We start from the raw sequence: 19,400 nt of genomic DNA, 5'->3' as shown, positions 1-19,400 counted from the left end.
CTTTTCGTTCCCTTGCTTTTGAGTTTTGCATTAGCCCAAACGCATCAAACTAAAATCACCTTTTGATTTGATCAACAAGAAGGTCAGCAAAGTCAAAATTAGGACGCTAGAAGTTGCTTCCTCATATGCCTTTTCATAGTCGAAAACAATTAGGGATTTTCCATTAATACGTTGCTATAAATTGAGAATTATGGTTGGGTCATATATTAACAATTTAATTACTTCCGGTAATAATCAACAAGTGAAGGGAAGACCTAAGATATATAACAAAATATGGAAAAATGGTAACGATAACTAGTCTTTGTATAGACCTATCAAAATAGATCATAAACCCATTTCTTAACCCCTATTTAATAAGCTGCGTTGTTTTATGAGTTAATTATTTAGTAAACGGGTAATAAGTTTTGTATATCCAAAAATAATATGAATGTTAAATGGGTTTACAACTTATATAGGCCTAATCCACCTCTATGATTCTATCTTCGTCAATCTCTCGTCCTCACTTGATCTCCCATTCGCTCGCTTCCTGCTCTCACCTTAGTTTGAGTATGAATTTTTCTAAGTTGAGTTAAATATAGAAGTGTTCAGCAATATGGGTCATGTCATATATGAGTTGAGATGGGTATGTGTCACTAGATTTGTATTGCAAAAAAATGTGTCAGAACGGATTGAATGAATCGATCAGGGTCACACTATTTTCAATACGACATGACCCGTTCGACGGGTCTAGTTCTTTGATGACATTAAACGAGGACAAACTCTTATTTAGCAAAAATAGTGTTTTTTCACAAAAGATGTTTTTTCACCCGTAGCTTTGTTTTATGTTAGGTAAAAGAGGGATGGTAAAGATTACGAGTCAAGTGACAGGAGACCCACGAGAGCACAGAATCATGGTCCAAGGGTGACGCAGGTTTTGGTCTCATTCTAAGACAAGCGACGCGTGCTTCGGCCTATATGTACACTCCCCATCCGTGCACACCAGTTTCGTGTACCTTCTTCCCTCACTCCTCTCATTTCTGCTCCGCTCGTTTTCAATCTATACATATAATCACACCCAAAAACCCTCTCTCTCTCTCTCTCTCTCTCTCTCTCTCTCTCTCTCTCTCTCTCTCTCTCTCTCTCTCTCTCTCTCTCTCTCTCTCTCTCTCTCTGGAGAAGAAGATGGAGATGGCTGACCAGAAGACTCTGGTTAAAGATGTTGTCTCCAACAATGGCATCGAACGGAAGTCGATGGAGGACTTCGATCCTCCGGCGAAGCCACGCCGGAACAAGTACGCCTTCGCCTGCGCCATCTTGGCCTCCATGACCTCCGTTTTGCTTGGTTATGGTCAGTTCCCTCTCTCTCTCTTCTCTCTCTCGATGCGTACGATGTTATGACCGCATGGGAAGACTCATCCTGGTGGCCGTCCATGATGTTTGGAATTCTCTAAATCGCATGTCTCTGCGATATGTCATTCGTGAATTAATTTTCATACAGTGAATTAGGAAGAAGAACACTAGAAGTGCCAAAACTAGTGTATGAAGCTCATTTTAGTATCAAAAGTTTTCGCCAGCTCACTTAAGTGTCAAATCGGAGGAAAAACGATCACTTAAGTGCCAATGGCAAGAAATTTCAACCAAATTAATACGTGGCTTTTATAATTAAAATTTTAATCTGAGTTTGATTTTTTTTAAAATCAGTTTTCATGGCATTTCCATGTATATATTTCGATTTTTAAAATATTTTTTCTGATTTTTTTTTTATTTTGTTCCTTCTTTTATTTTTTTCTTTTCTTTTCTTCTTCTTCTACCTTTGGCCTGTGATCGGACACTGACCACTGGCCATGGCTTGCCCTTGGCCTCACTCGGACGAGTCCACTTGGCCTCGCTCGGACGAGGTCGCTGTCGCTCGCCACAGGCGAGGCCCAGCTGACCCTTGCTTGGGCGAGCGCGGGCGAGCCCCGACGAGAGTCGGCCTCACCTCGCCTGGGCAAGGATGAGCCCCGGCGAGGGTCGGCCTCGCCTCGCCTGGGCAAGGGCGAGCCCCGGTGAGGGCTCCCCTCGCCAGATTTGGCGAGCCTGGGCAAGCTGGCGAGGCTGACCCTTGCCCAGGCCACGGCGGCCTCACCGGGGCTCGTCCTTGCCCAGGCAAGGCGAGGCCGACCCTGCCGGGGCTCGCCTGCCCTTGCCAAGCCGTCCTTGTTTGGGAGAGGCCAGGCGGCCGGCCATGGCCGGTGGTCGGTGTCTGGTTACTGGCTAAAGGTAGAAGAAGAAGAAAGAAAAGAAAAAAAGAAAAGAAGAAAAATATTTAAAACATCGAAAAAATATTAAAATATTATTAAATATTGTCCATGTCAGTGCCTACGTGCCACGTAGGACTGAGAAATTAATAAAATATGGCAATGTCAGATTTCCGGTGACTCAAATCAGAGTTGGCACTTAAATGATCGTTTTTTTTTTTAAAAAAGTGGCACTTAAGTGATCCGAGAAAAAACTTTTGGTACTAAAGTGAGCGTCGTACACAAATTTTGACACTTCTAGTGTTCTTTTCCCCAGTGAATCATAATAATAGATCTATTGCAAAAAGGTCATTGGTTTAATGGATAGGAAATGAAAAAAGCAAAAGAAAAAAGAGAAATTTTCATTTTTTTGCATATTAGCATAGATAGTAATAATTGGTTTCGTGTGACATCATCACGTTTTCCCTCAAAATAAAGTCCATCATACTTATTATTTATAATTATTCTCGTCTTATTAATAATATATATAAAATAAAATTAACTTGAAGAGAAAGGGAGGAGAATGGTCACATGATTTTATTTTTTATTAATTTTTCAATTTCTTGTAAATAAGATTTTTTTTTTAAACTTTAACAGATATAGGAGTGATGAGCGGAGCAGTGATATACATAAAGAAGGATTTGAAGATAAGCGACGTGCAGGTGGAGGTCTTGACGGGGATCCTTGCCGTGTACTCGCTCCTTGGGTCGGCGATGGCAGGGCGAACCTCTGACTGGATCGGCCGCCGCTACACCATCGTCTTGGCTGGGGCCATCTTCTTCGCCGGGGCCCTCCTCATGGGCTTCGCCCCCAACTACGCCTTCCTTATGTTCGGCCGCTTTGTTGCTGGCATCAGCGTCGGCTACGCCCTCATGATCGCCCCCGTCTACACCGCCGAGATCTCCCCTGCCTCCTCACGCGGCTTTCTCACCTCCTTTCCTGAGGTATTCACTCATTTTTTTTTTTTTTTTTGGTAACCCGGAAACCCCCCGCACGGCCGACAGCCGAGGAGGTAAACCCGGGGTGACGCTAGCGCAGGACCCACCACCACGACGTCACGCTTAAGAATCCCTAACGCCAGCGCTGGGATTCGAACTCCTACCCTTCGTGGGGGGAGGGGAGCCCAAAGCCAGCGCAGCCGCTGAGGGCGGTGGTCACTCATTTTCTTTTTTGTTCCACCTAATTTGATAACATCTTTTTCATTTTTTCATTTGTCATCAATTTTGTCTTTTTAATGTTAACGAGCACTCTTCTTGTTACTGGAAAAATTGAAGTTAGAAAAGGTGATTCATTTCATGTTTTAGGGCTTATTTTTCTCGTTTTGAACTTTTTGTTATTACGGCCACCAACCAGTGTGAATAGACGTCAATTTGGTGGTTCAGGTGTTCGGCAACGCTGGCATCCTCCTCGGCTACATCTCTAACTATGCCTTCTCTAAGCTTCGCCTTAACCTCGGGTGGCGTATGATGCTCGGTGTGGGAGCAATCCCCTCGGTCCTCCTTGCGTTCGGGGTCCTCGCCATGCCGGAGTCCCCCCGGTGGCTCATAATGCAGGGCCGCCTGGGTGACGCAAAGGTTGTCCTAGCCAGGACCTCCGACTCCAAGGAGGAGGCCGCACTCCGACTTGCTGACATCAAGGGGGCTGCTGGCATCCCTGATGAGTGCATCGAAGATGTTGTCAAGGTCACCAAGCATGGCACTGGGGAAGGCGTGTGGCGCGATCTCCTCGTCCACCCAACCCCGTCCGTCCGCCACATCCTCATATGCGCTGTTGGGATCCACTTCTTCCAACAAGCCTCTGGCATCGACGCTGTCGTCCTCTATAGCCCTCGCATCTTCGAGAAGGTCGGCATCACCTCCTCGGACAAAAAGCTCCTCGCCACCATCGCGGTTGGCTTTGTAAAGACAATGTTCATCCTTGTTGCCACGTTCCTCCTTGACCGGGTCGGGAGGCGGCCGTTGTTGCTAAGCAGCATTGGTGGGATGATCGTCTCGCTTGCCTCTCTAGGAATGTGCCTCACCATCATCGACCACAGCCACACAAAACTCATGTGGGCAGTGGTTATGTGCATCGCGTCAGTGTTGTCCTATGTGGCCGTCTTCTCTATAGGAATGGGGCCAATCACGTGGGTGTACAGCTCGGAGATTTTCCCGCTAAGATTGCGTGCGCAGGGGTGTGCGATCGGTGTCGGCATGAACCGTGTGACGAGTGGAGTGTTATCGATGACGTTCATATCACTATACAAGGCGATCACCATCGGCGGGGCCTTCTTCTTGTTCATGGGGATCGCATGCGTCGCGTGGGTGTTCTTCTACACGTTGATGCCAGAGACGCAGGGGCATACGCTAGAGGAGATGGGGCAGTTTTTCGGTAAATACACACAGTGGAGGTCCGTGGCAAGGGAGTTGGAGATGCAAAAGAACAAAGTGGTGGTCAATGGTGACGGAGATAGTGGCGAGGGGCAGTTAGAGAAATGATTATGAGGAAGGGAGTATCTGATAGATATGAATGCCTTTGTTAGGGTTTTTAGAGTAATTATACGTAATGTGAATCGGTTGATGATTGCTGACCGTGGACAACGACGAAAAGGGTTGCTTCTTGTTTGACATTTTTAAGAAACATAAACGAATTACTACGATGAATTTTAAATGAAGAAGCCAAGAGAAATTCCTTGGGAAGTTTAAATCCCGTTGGAATAAGAAATCTACCCTTTTTCCTTTGATACGGTGGTTGGTACTTTTCACCTACGATTGGGATCTTTACTTAAAAAAGTTACGAAGGTTATTGTCTAGAATTATTCTGTCAAACTTGAATTAATCAGGAATCGATGGATCTCGAAGAACATCAATTTACACTCATTTCATTTAGTATTGATTATTACCATCCATATCTCAAGTTCGGAACTTGGGTGGTTTTGTTATTGCGCAATTTGGTACCAATATGCCAAATCTAAATTTCTTTTTGTCATCAAATTTATAAGCTACCAACTGTGTTGTGGCTTCTACTTTTCTTTTTGCCACACTTTAGTGAATCGGCATATACAATTTTCAAATTTAATAATGAAACCGGGTTATATTCAAAGGAAGGCTATATCACACCCAACAATAATTTCATATCCGTTCATAAACAAGTGAAATTAAATTCAAATAATTCATAGATTGTATAAGAAAAAGCGGATTGGTGGTCACTACACAAATTATCACGAAAGATACAATAGAAGTCGGATAAATCTATCCATCGATTAAGCTTTGAAAAATAGTTAGGATAATATCGTGTACCCGATAAATATACTTCAAAATTTTTTAATAAATATTAGAGAAAAAGAAAACTTAATGGAGAGAGAGAAGAGAGAGAAGCCAGGTAAACTTAATATATATAGTCTTAGAATATATTAAAGCTACATCGTTGTTTGGGTTGCACATCATCGATGTTAAGACTCATCACGAAGCGGAGGAGCTAGCATTCAAGATTAGAGTCTCGTTGCGATTTCTATTTTAAGGTTTAAGACAAATTTCTTTGGTCCAATTTCCCTCTTTTGAGACAGTCTTTTATAAAATGGAGAGAAATTAAAATCCGTACAAGTTTTAGGTATTGTTCGATCTTACTAATTTTACAATCTCGAATCACAATCTTATCACAATCTAAATCATGTTCCTATCTAAAAGAGAATTTAAAACGAATGGGACTGCCCAGATAATGGAGATTCAAGATCTTATAAATTCGCGAAAAGGATGACATGTTACAATGTCTTAGATTTTGTATGTCCAACACCCTTTCACCAAGGCTTGAAAAAATTCGATTGGCTATGTGTATACTTATGCATTTAATTTGCTCAGTTGATGTTTCCAAACACCACGATGGCAATTGACTTGGTTAAAGGGAACATCTAGGAATAGGAATGAAGATGGGTCACCATATTCAATATGTCGACCCTCATATCTTTCACTTTCTTCTTCTTCTTCTCGTCCATTCCTTTTTGTCCCAATTGATAGGGGAAGATTATTTTTTCTAATGATGTACGGTACAATATGATACCATTGAATATCGCTTCGCAGGTATTTCGATACAAAATATATGAGAGGAAACTTGTTCTCAAATTTCACTAGGACAGGGTGCTCCTCATCTGATTTCAATGATAGGAGATCACGTTGCTCATTCAATAATAATTATAAATAAATAAAATAAAGAAAAACTTTCAGCTGTAGTTTGGAAAATCATGTGGTGATTGTGCTTCTATCCACCGCTGAGTGGTTGAAATAATGGGGAAGATTGCTTATGGAGAAGATTTAAAAGGGGGAAAAGTGCCAAAAAAGTCCTAAACCTTTTGTATTAGTGCCAATTTAGTCCTAAACCTTTTTTTGGTGCCAATTTAGTCCTAAACCTTTTGCATTGGTGCCAATTTAGTCCTAAACCTTTTTTTGGTGCCAATTAAGTCCTAAACCTTTTAAATTGGTGCCAATTCAGTCCTAAACCTTTTATTTTTGTGCCAATTTAGTCCTTCCGGTCAATTTTGACCGGAATTTGCTTGGCGTGGGCCTTTGCCGGCCGGTGGCCGGTCACCGGCGCCGATGTGGCGCTGACGTGGATAAATTAAATAATATTTTAATATTTTTTTGAATTTTTATTTTTTTCCTTTTTTTTTCTTTTTTTTTCCACTTTTTTTTTTTGGTTTCTTCTTCATCGGCCGGTCGCCGGTCCGGCGACGGCCAGCTAGGCCGGGCGGCGAGCTCGACCTCGCCGGCCACCGGGAGGGCGGCCTCGCCGGGCGAGGCCGAGCCTCGCCATGGTCGGGCGAGGCTCGACCTCGCCGGATCCGGCAAGGTCGAGCCTCGCCCGGCCTCGCGCGAGGCCCGACCTCGCCGGATCCGGCGAGGTCGGGCCTCGCCCGACCATGGCGAGGCTCGAGCCCTCGCCGGAGGCCGCGGCGAGGGCGAGCCTCGCCCGACCATGGCGAGGCCCGACCTCGCCGGGAGGCCGCGGCGAGGGCGAGCCTCGCCATGGTCGGGCGAGGCCCGACCTCGCCGGATCCGGCGAGGTCGAGCGCTCGCGGATCCGGCGAGGTCGGCCCTCGCCCGACCATGGCGAGGCTCGCCCGACCATGGCGAGGCTCGCCCTCGCCGCGGCCTCCGGCGAGGGCTCGAGCCTCGCCCGACCAAGGCGAGGCTCGCCCTCGCCGGCCTCTGGCCTCTGGCCGGTCGCCGGACCGGCGACCGGCCAGAGTAAGGAGGAAGACAACCAAAAAAAAGGTGGAAAAAAAGAAAAAAAGGAAAAAAATAAAAATTCAAAAAAATATTAAAAAATATTAAAGTTGTCCCACGTCGGCGCCACGTCGGCGCCGGTGACCGGCCGCCGGCCAGCAGGCGTCCACGTAGGTAAATTCCGGTCTAAATTGGCCGGAAGGACTAAATTGGCACAAAAACAAAAGGTTTAGGATTGAATTGGCACCAATTTAAAAGGTTTAGGACTTAATTGGCACCAAAAAAAGGTTTAGGACTAAATTGGCACCAATGCAAAAGGTTTAGGACTGAATTGGCACCAAAAAAAAGTTTAGGACTAAATTGGCACTAATGCAAAAGGTTTAGGACTTTTTTGGCACTTTTCCCATTTAAAAGGGGCATGACACATTTCAATTGATGCATTGTCTCCTAATTGTTGATGTTTGTAGGGATACTTCCATTTCATCAATTCCAAATTACGACACTTCAGGTAGAAAATAAAAGTTCGTAATCGAATTCTAAACTTACATTTAAGTCAGACTTTTGACTTCAACACCGAATGAGCGAGTCACTCCTGTGCCGCCAGCTTGGGTCTACTCGATTTATGTAGCGGTAGGACCATGTTGGATGTGACATCTAGAAAAAAAAAATCCTTTTTCATGATTCTCCTATTTGCATAAGCTTTTGTGATGGAACGGACGCATGCCATGTGATGTGGAGGCAATTGCCTCCGCTCATTGTTTGATGGCCTACTACCCTATAGTTCTGCAATATTTTTCAATTTTGCCCCCTTTAGAGTTTCAAAATTTTCAAATTATGCCCACATTTCCTTCATTTGGCCCTTGATTACGAACCGTTTATGGACAACTGTGCAGTTATCAAGAAATAATTAGAAGTTCACAAACAAATGCTGTCATCATACATTCATAACCCATTATTTTAAAACACAATAAGTCTAATAATATTAACTTAGGCTCTGCTTGTTTCATAGGAAAAAAATGATTTCAAAAGCGTTTTTTTTAAATGACAATTTGTATCGCTTAAAATAATTAGTCATTATTGATAATAATTTATGTCTAAATATTTTCGGGGACGATAAAAATATTTTTCTGTTCATTTATTTTTGTAAGTGATTCAAGCGATCATTTCTAGAAAAAATGTTTTTCAAATCATCCATTTTTCGTGAAATAAATGAAGACGTAAGATTATTGACATCTACGTAAACACATAATTAACTGTTAAGTTTGGCCCGCTAATAAAGAGTTCTACATCAGTCCTGGATTCCGCCTTGGTTTTACTTTGCTTGCGAGGTTTTCTACTTGTCAATTCCACGTGCTATCGGTCTAGTTTGCATGTTAGTGGAGGTATTAGAGTATTCTCCACGACCTTGTCTTTTTAAATTTTTTGATATTGACTTCTCAAAAGTCAAAATTATCCCTTGCATTTGTAGTGGTTATGCCATAACCGTCCTTGAGTAGTTTTCTTGCATTTGTAGCTGTGTTCCTTTATTTCCAAAAGTTTTGTGCTCATATTCTCGTGACATCACGATCTTGCCTTCAGACAGTAGTTCCTTTAAAAATGCATGCCAATTGTTCCATGACCTCAATTGCTTTGCTCTCCCCTGACTTCAAACTTGTAATCGCATCTTGACGCCTCCTTATGCGTTCAGCTTTCTTCCGACACCTTTGTAGCATACCTCAATATTGCTAATCGATATCCTTGTCGATCATCGTTAACCATATGTCGCCGTATATCGCCAATCGATCGGTAGTAATCACCGATATATGCTAATATCGATACCGGTCGTTGACGATAGGTCACGTGCTTGACAATATTCGACACTTTAGTCCTGTGGCTACTCATATCCACGATTTGGTCAATTTTTTTTGTGTACAGACAATAGTAAATTCTTTTTGAGAAGCACCCGTATATTCCGTTATCGATCACTTGGCTGATCCCAAGGCATTAAGTTTTTTAAAATATGTCTCGAGTTTAAGCCGATTGAACAAATCCGGCCCAAATTAAATTGTGCATAAAGCAAGAAAGTTGAAAGCCAAATCTTGCATCTCCGAAAATTACTGAAGATTTGACGTTGGCTTTGATATTTTGGTATTGGACTGGAAGATTGGAATTATCGTGAAAGAAAGTCTATTGTTCACTTGTTACAACTTGTGTCGGAAAGAAAAAGATATACAACAGAAAAATTCACTTTCCTGCTTCTTGAAATCATGGTCAAGAAAAGGAAAGTCCAAGTGTGTCTTCTTCTTTGACTCGGTCAACATGGGTGCAAGAAAGAAATAAAAAGATAAGGATTATCTTTCCTTGGTGAAGTCGGCAAAGAAGAAGGGGCTCCCATCTATATGTATACAAATATTCGGATAGAGGAGTCTTGATGTACCGTTGTTGATGAAGAGCAGCGTGGGGTCTTGAAGTGCCGGTTTTCACGCGAACACTTGGCATTGATTTCATTTGTGCAATTACATCAATAATTTAGTGTTCAAGTTGAGTAAATCTTGTGATATGATTTGTGTACAATTCTTTCGCGAGATTGAGATATTATTTCGTGAGGAATTATGGAGACTAATACTATATGAGTTATTGGGTATAATTAAAATTTGAGAAATACTTAGAGTGTTTGAGTAACTCGAGTATGCTTGTAATCTTCGTTGTATCGCTTGATTTATAGTAGAATTTGTTGATGCTCTGCTCGAGAATTTTATCTATTTTGTTGTTTGATCACTTGCTTCCGCAATAAGGTTGACCTGGACTATTTAAGAATGTAATAATGCGTTCCGACAACTGCTTTGTAACGTTTTCCACCCACAACTCGGGACAAAGGAGGAGAGGAAGCGTTGGAAAGTCTACACTTGTTGTCATGGTTTCATATAATAATATCAACTCACCGATAACATATATATAAACTTGAACCACGATAAAGCACGTGGCTGATTCAGGATCAGTCAAGTGCACGGCATTAAACTCACATATGCAAGAAGGAGGTCAAACGATCTTCATTGATTAGTTCAACCACATTCGTGAGAAAGATGCCCATTTGAAAACTGACTTGCCTAAGGATGGGGAAGGCGGTCCTGTTAATAAATGGATTGGGAGGTAAAGACTCTAGTATCGTTGGTGCGAGATTTGAGTCCCATGCATTTGAAGGGCAAAAATCGAAAAGTGAAGAGAATTAGAGATACGGTAGATCAAAAAAAAAAAAAAGGAACGTTTCTTGAATGATTAGTAGCCATCAAGTAGAAGGTACCATTAATCTACATCGTTACCGATAAATTTTCCAAATATCTCTGAGTCTAGAGCTTTATAGTGAAAAGGACACATGGGGAGAGAGATTGCAGAAGAAGATGGGTTGCCGACAGGCTCTCTGCTTCTGAAAGACGTCTCCGGCGATGGCAACCCTGGCAGCTCCACGTCTTCAAGTGATCCCTCGGTCACGCCTCTCGTCGTCTTTAGCACGCTCGTTGCCGTTTGCGGGTCTTTTGTCACTGGGTGCGCTGTGAGTATTGTTGCATCAACTGTTGGTTAATTGCTTGCATGAAGTTTGATCACTAAGAACCCCAGCTCTGTTTTCTGTTGAGCAGTCTTGCTTTCCTTTTTCTTCTTTCTTGCATTTCTGTCACATGTTCTTTCAATTTATAGTGAATGTTTCGTTAGAGAAAGAAAGAGGAAGAAACAAATTGCTCCAGCAATGTTTGTCGTTTTGCTTGAGTGGTTGGTCAAACTTTCATTTTCATTCAAGATGGTGGTTTTTGTTTTGGCATTCGTATGATGTTGCAGCGAGCAAGGTCTATACCTGCAATTCTTGTTGAATATCTGATTGCTCTTTCTTTCTTTCTTTCTTTTTTATTTTATTTCGGGGGAGTTAATAATGTTGCAGAAGCACCTGCTGGCATGTTGTGGATCAGATGGCTTAATACATCACAGATATTAGGTTGACCTGGATCGTTTAGGAATAAAAATGTCATAACTGAAGTTGCTCCTTTGTGATCAATTACGTTTCTTATGGAAACTCAATTTGGCAAAGAGACATGAAATTATCACATTTCACTACTTGGATTGCATATTTTAGAAAAGATACTTCTATAAAATCAATTTTCAGGTAATGTAATCTTTTATATATATATATTTTTTGGCTCTGTAATTTGATCTCCAGGCAACTGCTCTGTTCAAGCTGAGTTTCTCATGAGACTACTCTCCACCAAGTAGAGGTTACCATAACTAGTGGCGTATTTCTATAATGCAGTATGGTTATTCATCACCCTCGGAGTCGGGCATAATGGAGGACCTGGGGCTCTCTACGGCGGCAGTGAGTCCTATCAAGCGTACATGCTACATGGCTACCATTTTATAATCTCTCAGCCCTATATAGTTATGTTATTAGAGGGAAAATACGGTTAATTATGCATTTTGAATAACATTCGCTGTCAGGAACTGAGATATAAGATGTCCAGAGTGCATTGCTAGAAAGCATAATGATTTGCGGCCGCTTTCAGCTAATTTTTGTTCAGTGAGATTCTGTGTAGAACGTCTGTTATTAACATAAGGAATTTCATTTGAACTTTTCCCTAAAAGCATGGTCGATGCCAAAAAAATACGACCTAAAGGGCTAGCTGACAAAGACTTCTTTATCTGTGAGACCATTGGAATAAGGGAATTTGTGAGTCACGATTTGGGTTCTCTAATTTTAATATTCCTGATTTCTCGTGTTACAGTATTCGCTTTTTGGTTCTATATTAACAATAGGAGGGTTAATAGCATCATTGATTAATGGGCAGATGACAGATATGATGGGTCGCAGACGTGTAAGTCATTCTCTAGCCTTTCCAGCTATTCTTGAATTTGAAAATGATATATGTTCAATGAAGAACCCGAAAAAATCTTACAGAATTCTTACTTGATGCGATGTGATGCAGGCAATGGGGATTTCACAAATATTTTCCACTGCAGGATGGCTTTCTATAGCATTGGCCAAGGTTCGTGCTCTGTCTATTTGCCGCTTCAGGATTTTTCTTCATCTATTGTCAATGACTTGATCCACAAAACTTCAATCATATTTTACTTTTCTGAGTTGTTTATTCTCCGTAAAGGCTGAGAAGCAGTTAATGGTGTATTTCATCTTACCTTGCAGAATGCTTGGTGGCTTGATATTGGAAGACTGTTAAATGGAGTTGGCATTGGGGTTTTATGTTACGTGGTAATTGCAGAAACATTCAGATTTCTTATCCTAATTAATTATTAAAAGATGTTGGTGGTAATATTGTTGCCAAACAGGTACCTGTGTACATTGCCGAAATAACACCCCAAAGTATCCGGGGAGAATTCACAGCTTTTAGTCAGGTGAAAATTTTGGGCCACTGTAAAATATTATTGGTGTCAACTCAATGCATTGCCTATCAACCTTTGCTGGATCTGGTTGCAGTTTTCGTCATGCTGTGGCTTTTCGTTGATTTACTTTCTTGGAACTATCGTTTCCTGGCGTATCTTGGCCTTGATAGGTACTGTCTCGGTTCTCTTCTACTTTGTTTTGTTAGATTTTGTCTTGGGAAACATAATAAGGTCACTGTCCATGATTTCATTTTCAGGTTGTATCCCCTGCGTACTTCAAATTTTCGGTTTATTCTTTATCCCGGAGTCTCCTAGATGGCTGGTAAGTTGTTTATGGAGTGTACCAGGTACTCATGAGGAGCCACGCAATATCGTGATATATATATCGTTCTTATTTGAAACTTCAATTTCGATTGTGGCCATCACTTTGTTTGATGTAGCTTCATTCGATGGTGACAATTTCATCGGTTTTATGTGCAAATTTGTCATTCAATGGTGATGATTTCATGGTTGAGTAACCATGACATAATGGAACTTGGATAATTAGATGATGGGGCAATGTAAATAGCACAAGTAGCATGCTGCATGCGATGAGGAGAATTTTGTAGCCTACCACGACGTATTGCAAGGCATGGAAATCATTTTGAATATTCTCATGTGCAAACACCTTACTTTGTTAAAATTTTAGACTGAAAATGGGAAGAGTGGTAATGAAGTCAATAATTTACCAAAGTATAATTTTACTCATGACTGAAATTGAAGTGTAGTGGTGAACTGAGAATGACCTGAGGTATAGTCATTACATTTTCCATGTTAATACAATTTGCGTGGATCATTTACGTAAGAGTTCACTAATTATCTAAAAATCTGAAAACATAAGATGAAGTTATTGTAGAAATATTGGAGTGAGGACTCTGCATTTTCCATTGCAAGGAAGATGATTAGTGTAGTTATGACTGACAGGTAAAAGTCGGTCAAGAAAAGGAGTTTGAAGCCACATTGCAGAGACTCCGTGGCAAAAGTGTAGACATTTCCCGGGAAGCAACAGATATCAGAGTAATTTCTCCATTTCACATATCAATAGTAGAAAGTTTTCCCTTTCCTTGTACTTTTCAATGTTTCTATTCAAATTGTCTTACAGGACTATACAGAAACCTTTGAACGGCAATCCCAGTCTAGAATTCTCGATTTGTTTCAACGAAGATACGCTCATTCCCTCACAGTAGGCCTTCCCTCCAAAATATTCAAATTGCTTGCCATTTTTTGCTCCTTTCCTTTTATTTCCTAATTTTTTTCAAAGCTTAGATAGGAGTCGGATTGATGATCCTTCAACAATTTGGAGGGCCGAATGCATTTTCCTACTATGCAAGCTCTATATTTGAATCAGCTGGTAAAAATCACACTATAAATTTGTTAGTTAATCATAAAGAACAAAGACTTGGTAATCTCAACTTATTTTCCTGACAGACTTTTCAAGCAGCATTGGTACCCGAAGCATGGCTATTGTCCAGGTATACTATCGAGAATTTGGCTAGATGATGAATTTTATTTTTCACAATTTCAAGATTCCTCACCTGTTTTGCAGATCCCGGCAACTGCTCTCAGCGTAATCTTGACAGATAAGGCTGGAAGAAGACCTCTTTTAATGGTGACGAAACCAATACATATCGACGTAATTTCCTAAATTAAGTTGCTCATAAGCATTACCAAATTTGATCTTCATTTGCAGGTTTCTTCAGCTGGAATGACTTTGAGTTGCATTGTTCTAGGATTATCATCCTTCATGCAGGTATTCGAACACTAACTGAGCCCTACTCCTCCTTCTTAATCTCATAAAGTGGCCTGATTTTTTTTTCTTAAATACCTTAATGTGAAACCAGGACTTGCAGTATTGGACGGAAGTCACTCCTATTTTGGTATATGTATGCATTATGGTAAGTCTGTGTAACAAATATTATCTACTTTCTTGTTTTTCAACTCTTATACAGCTATCTCTTATGGTTGAGGGCATAACGAGTTGCACCTCAATCCTACTTTACCAGGCAATAATATTGGAGAGCACACTTTGACAAAAGAAGAAAAAGGATTTCGCCTAGTAGTTCTTATTGATAGAACATATATGGCAAATGAATTTCTTTGTCCGCTCATTGCTCAATCTATCTAGGACAAGATCGGGACAAAAAAGGAAAAACGTTCGACCACGTTTTCTTATAACATGGAAGCAACAGTTAGATAATTCTTCATAATAATATTGCTGCTTCTAAGGCCTCAACAGTCTTTCCAGGACTAGTTGTATCGAAGTTGCTGACAGATGATTATTGCAATATGTGTATTCTGTAGCTTACTCACTTGGCATGGTGGTGTTACCGTGGGTCATAATGTCTGAGGTAAATACATACCTTCCGTCTAACATTGCACTCTATTGTCTCTACTTCAAGACCATGTATAGGATTAGAAACCTGTTTATTCTGGTGGACATGTTGTCAATAGGTATTCCCAGTAAATGTTAAAGGGTCGGCTGGCAGCCTGGTGTCCTTCTCCAATTGGTCCTGTTCTTGGATCGTCAGCTACAGTTTTAACTTCATGTTTGAATGGAGCGCACCTGGTAATTAATCCTCCTCTTTTTTTCATTCTTGTTCTAGAGTTTTCACCAGCTATGCTTCTCTGGAGCCTAAATACATGTACTGCAGGTGTTCTTATGTCGGGCGTATGTACTAACAAATCTTTGTCTACTGCTTTCAGGAACCTTTTTGATCTTTGTGTGCGTTTGCGGTTTAACTATCTTATTCACTGCGAAGCTAGTGCCGGAGACCAAGGGGCGAGCATTGGAGGAATTGCAAGCATCACTTGCCCATTTTCTGCAATGATTTGTACTTTGCTGAAATCTGAGTTGGTAGGATGATTGTGTTGCCAACCACAAAAGGCATTGAGTCAGGCTGGCGAGAGCCTTTTTGTGGGAATGACCCTTTTGTGCCTGATTGGGGCAAAAATAGGGGTGACAAGCAAAGAGAGATTTCCTTGCAATTTGTTGAACCTTTTACACTGATTGATTTCACCGTGCTCTGGTCAACTTTGTTGGATACGGGCAAATTGCCATACCAATGATGATTGATGCGCAAACAATTAAGGCTTTAAAACTTTAGTCCATGGCACAACTTGCATCAAATTTTCATCTGTCTTCTTCAAAGTGTACACACACACACACACACACACACACACACATATATATATATATATATATATATTCTGTGATGAAATCGGTAACTGCTTGTCCTTTTGATGCCTTAAGTGAACATAAACCAAACTAATCTCGGATAGGGCAAAAGCTCGCTTAACGATGCGGTCTCTAAAAGTTGGCCGAGTTAGCATATATTTTATCACGTCCATCTTGCACATTACATAAACCGTAGTCAGTAACATGTAGTGACGCAGCTTATTACAAGCAAAATGCACGGATAGACAGTTTTTCCATAGGGGTATATCTTCTTTCTGCATCATTTAGCATTCTATTAAGGTAATACACCGCCTGTTCTTTGCCATCGTCATTCTCCTGTGTCAGCATGCTTTGAATGATAGTATTTGTCGCCAACAGATAAAGCTTCAAAGGCCTATTGCTTTAGATGGCATCGAAGCTGGAGGACTAGATAAATATTCTTTAATACGATCGAAGGCAAGTTGATGATTTTCTTCCCAGATAAACTTTTCTTGGTTTTTTAATTTAAGCAAAGGAGAAAAAGCCTCTATTTTTCCAGACAAGTTAGAATTAAATCTACGAAGAAATTTACTTTGCCAATTATCATTTGCAATTATTTCTTAGTTGTGGGTGGCGGTAACTGTAGAATTGCCTTTGCTTTGTTTTTATCTAGCTCCATTTCTCTTTGATTTACTAGGAATACTAGAAAATTACCAGCCTCAACTCCAAAAGTATTTTTCAAAAAATTCATTTTCAATTTCTATTTCTGCATCCTAACAAAAGCTTGCTCGAGATAATTCAGATAACTTACTTGATCTGATTTGACGATGATATCATCAGTGTAGATCTCCATGAACTCCCCAATCATGTTGTGGAAGATGAAATTCATCACCCTTTGATATGTTGCTCTAGCATTCTTTAGACCAAACATCATCACCAACCATTTGAACGTATCAATGGCTCTAGGACATTTGAATGTAGTCTCATGCACATCTTCTTCCGCTTTGAATATTTAATTGTATCCCAAATGGCCACCCATTTAATACATAATCTCATTGCTCGATGCCGAATCAACTAGCGTGTCAACCATCGGCATTTGATATTCATCTTTAGGAGTTGCAGCATTCAGGTCTCTAAAGTCGATGCAAACCCTCAATTTGCCATTTTTCTTTTTTACATGCGCTATTTTGATAAACCCTACTGCTAATAATGGCTAGAATTCTTTCAGTTTGAGAATAATTTTAGGAGCAAACCTCATCGGGGGTTGCTTGTGTGGTCGAAACCCTTTTTTGATCCGCAACTTGTGTTCTACTACATCTTTTCCTAGTCCTGGCATCTCATGATAATCCCAAACGAAACAATCTCTATACTTCTTCAACAATTACACCAAGTGCATCTTGAAATTTTCATCCAATAATGCACTAACATAAATTGGTCGACGATAATGTTCATTACCAATGTTAATCTCAATTAATGGATTTTAAGCCTCCACCAGTTTATCATCTTCTCTTAGTGGTGATTCCTCAAATTCTACTATGCAATCGGCAACGCTGACAGATTGTTCATTCTGCTCAGCCAAATAGGTTGAATACCTCTCATCAAGGTCTTCAAACAATGTATGGTTTTCCATAGACAACCTTGTTTTGTTGCCCACCCAACTCATCCTTGGGAATCTAGTCGACATTCCCATTGTCAAAATGGCAGAAAGTCAGGTCTTTAGGATCAACTCTTGGAGGTTCTATAAAGCATGAGCTACTTATCACCTTTCTATGACGGTTTCAATTTACTCTTAATGCTTTTTCCCAAGCCACATATACATTATGGTTAGCCTTAACATATTCAACCTTGTCTCCGTTCCAAAAGGCTAGCATTTGGTGAAGAGAAGGTGTGATATATTGGTTTCCATGAATCCAATCTCTTCCCAATAGTAGGTTATATGACCCATCAGCGTAAAAAACGAAGAAAGAGGTTTTAGAAGTCTTGGACCCAACGGTGAAGTCAGCAACGAAAACTCGCTTGGCCTGACTAATTGCCCTTGTGAAGTTTGAAAGATGAATGTTTGTAGGAATGATCTCATCATCCTTTTTCCCAATGTTCTTGAAGTACTTGTATGAGATGGGATTCAATGTAGATCCCCCATCGACCAAAACCTTAGACACAGGTTTGCCATTGATTTTGGCCGAGATGTTGAGGGCTTTGAGATGCCTGGAGTTATGAGATGGAAGTTTTTCAAACTCCATCACCTCTTCTTTAGCAAATTGGAACTCGGCCATTTCTTCCTTATGAATTACTGAATCTTTGTCTTCTACCTTCTTATCGACGCTATTTTGAACTTTGAAGGCAACTTGACTTGAATCATATACGAACTCGCAGGTGACATTGACCTCGAAAGTGTTGCGGGCCTTGGCTCAGATTTTTCCATCTTTGGAGATCCAAACTCCTGTGGTTCTCTACAGGTTTGAACTGATTCTTCGGGTTTCCTTTTCCAAATCAAGTTGTTACCTCTGAATTTCTTTGGTTTATAGGCTGCCATGAGAGTTGGACTAACCGGCTAATATGAACTTGATTGACTTGATCTTGTAGTTCAAACATCTTCTTCTTTTGTTGCATTCTTCTTTTCTGAGTTTTGGACATGTTGCCCCCGGTCCTTGTATCTCACTAGCTTCGAACCACTATCTTTCTAGAGGATTATGTGGTACTTTCAAGGTTCGTCGGCGAGAGGACATTGATGAATCAGTATCCTCAGGAGGTAGCTCATCGAATTCCTCACCCTATCCAGTTGGAACGATATTTTGAGGATAGGGAGCTGGTGATGTATAGCTGACATAGTAGTCGAATTTACCACTTGGTTCTCCCAATGTGCCAATAGTAGGGTCTCCTTCCTCATATCTCTACTGGAATGACTTCTTTCTCATGGGTTGCCCCCTAGGGAAAGTAATTTGGTCAAATTGTCTAGGGTGACTCGTCTGACTGATGTGATTAGGATTGTTAACACGATTCGGTCAATGGTTACACCTTGTGTTCTGGCTTGGGAATCCTCCTCGTGGTGTTTTGTCTTTAGGCGGAGTATAATAATTTTGACTAATTTCTCGCTTGCACCAAGCACACAGATTCAGCTGTTATGGTCTTTTGCCTTTGAGTTTTACAGATACCATCTCAGCCATAAGAGGGAACGGGTCAACATCTAATTCCATTGGAGCTTTTTTCTTTTCCATCGGCAAACTTAATATTACCCTACCGAATTGCCTCTTATATATTCTTCCTAAAAACAATGCAATCAGCGGTATTATGACTCCATGAGTGGTGCCATTTGCAATATTTCATATTTGCCAATTCCTATTTGCTCAATATAGCGGCTTTATCAAACCATTGGCTAAAAGCAAATCGAAAATC

At 40.9% G+C, this 19,400-nt stretch overlaps 2 protein-coding genes across 2 annotated transcripts; both read left to right on the top strand.

Moving 5' to 3' along the window:
• Positions 1-1,121: 1,121 nt before the first annotated feature.
• LOC115680926 (polyol transporter 5-like) lies at positions 1,122-4,900 on the top strand. Its single transcript, XM_030604766.2, has 3 exons — positions 1,122-1,327; positions 2,856-3,202; positions 3,641-4,900. Exons 1-3 carry the CDS (start codon positions 1,162-1,164, stop codon positions 4,733-4,735), a joined length of 1,608 nt encoding a protein of 535 aa, XP_030460626.1. The 5' UTR covers positions 1,122-1,161; the 3' UTR covers positions 4,736-4,900.
• Positions 4,901-10,796: 5,896 nt separating this feature from the next.
• Positions 10,797-15,956, top strand: LOC115680930 (sugar transporter ERD6-like 5). Its single transcript, XM_056310146.1, has 18 exons — positions 10,797-10,985; positions 11,733-11,795; positions 12,202-12,291; positions 12,403-12,462; positions 12,618-12,683; positions 12,761-12,826; positions 12,909-12,984; positions 13,072-13,136; positions 13,778-13,870; positions 13,956-14,036; positions 14,120-14,204; positions 14,282-14,325; positions 14,400-14,462; positions 14,544-14,603; positions 14,695-14,750; positions 15,144-15,201; positions 15,305-15,419; positions 15,557-15,956. The coding sequence occupies exons 1-18, from the start codon at positions 10,809-10,811 to the stop codon at positions 15,679-15,681; spliced, it is 1,443 nt and encodes a 480-aa protein (XP_056166121.1). The 5' UTR covers positions 10,797-10,808; the 3' UTR covers positions 15,682-15,956.
• The last annotated feature ends 3,444 nt before the right edge of the window (positions 15,957-19,400 follow it).

Source organism: Syzygium oleosum, unplaced genomic scaffold, assembly GCF_021117445.2.
Source record: "Syzygium oleosum isolate NSW1041296 unplaced genomic scaffold, Sole_v2.1 Sole_v2.03, whole genome shotgun sequence".
NCBI lineage: Eukaryota > Viridiplantae > Streptophyta > Magnoliopsida > Myrtales > Myrtaceae > Syzygium > Syzygium oleosum.
The sequence above is the reverse complement of the archived record's forward strand: the minus strand, read 5'-3'. Positions and strand labels throughout refer to the sequence as shown.

Excerpts from the sequence above, each read along its gene's own strand:
- LOC115680930 (XM_056310146.1), top strand. The coding sequence starts at position 10,809 with ATGGGGAGAGAGATTGCAGAAGAAGATGGGTTGCCGACAGGCTCTCTG. Across the intron at positions 12,292-12,402 it reads ATATGATGGGTCGCAGACGT|GCAATGGGGATTTCACAAAT; the intron begins GTAAGTCATTCT and ends GATGTGATGCAG. Across the intron at positions 13,137-13,777 it reads CGGAGTCTCCTAGATGGCTG|GTAAAAGTCGGTCAAGAAAA; the intron begins GTAAGTTGTTTA and ends TATGACTGACAG.
- LOC115680926 (XM_030604766.2), top strand. The coding sequence starts at position 1,162 with ATGGAGATGGCTGACCAGAAGACTCTGGTTAAAGATGTTGTCTCCAAC. Across the intron at positions 1,328-2,855 it reads CTCCGTTTTGCTTGGTTATG|ATATAGGAGTGATGAGCGGA; the intron begins GTCAGTTCCCTC and ends AAACTTTAACAG. Across the intron at positions 3,203-3,640 it reads TTCTCACCTCCTTTCCTGAG|GTGTTCGGCAACGCTGGCAT; the intron begins GTATTCACTCAT and ends TTGGTGGTTCAG.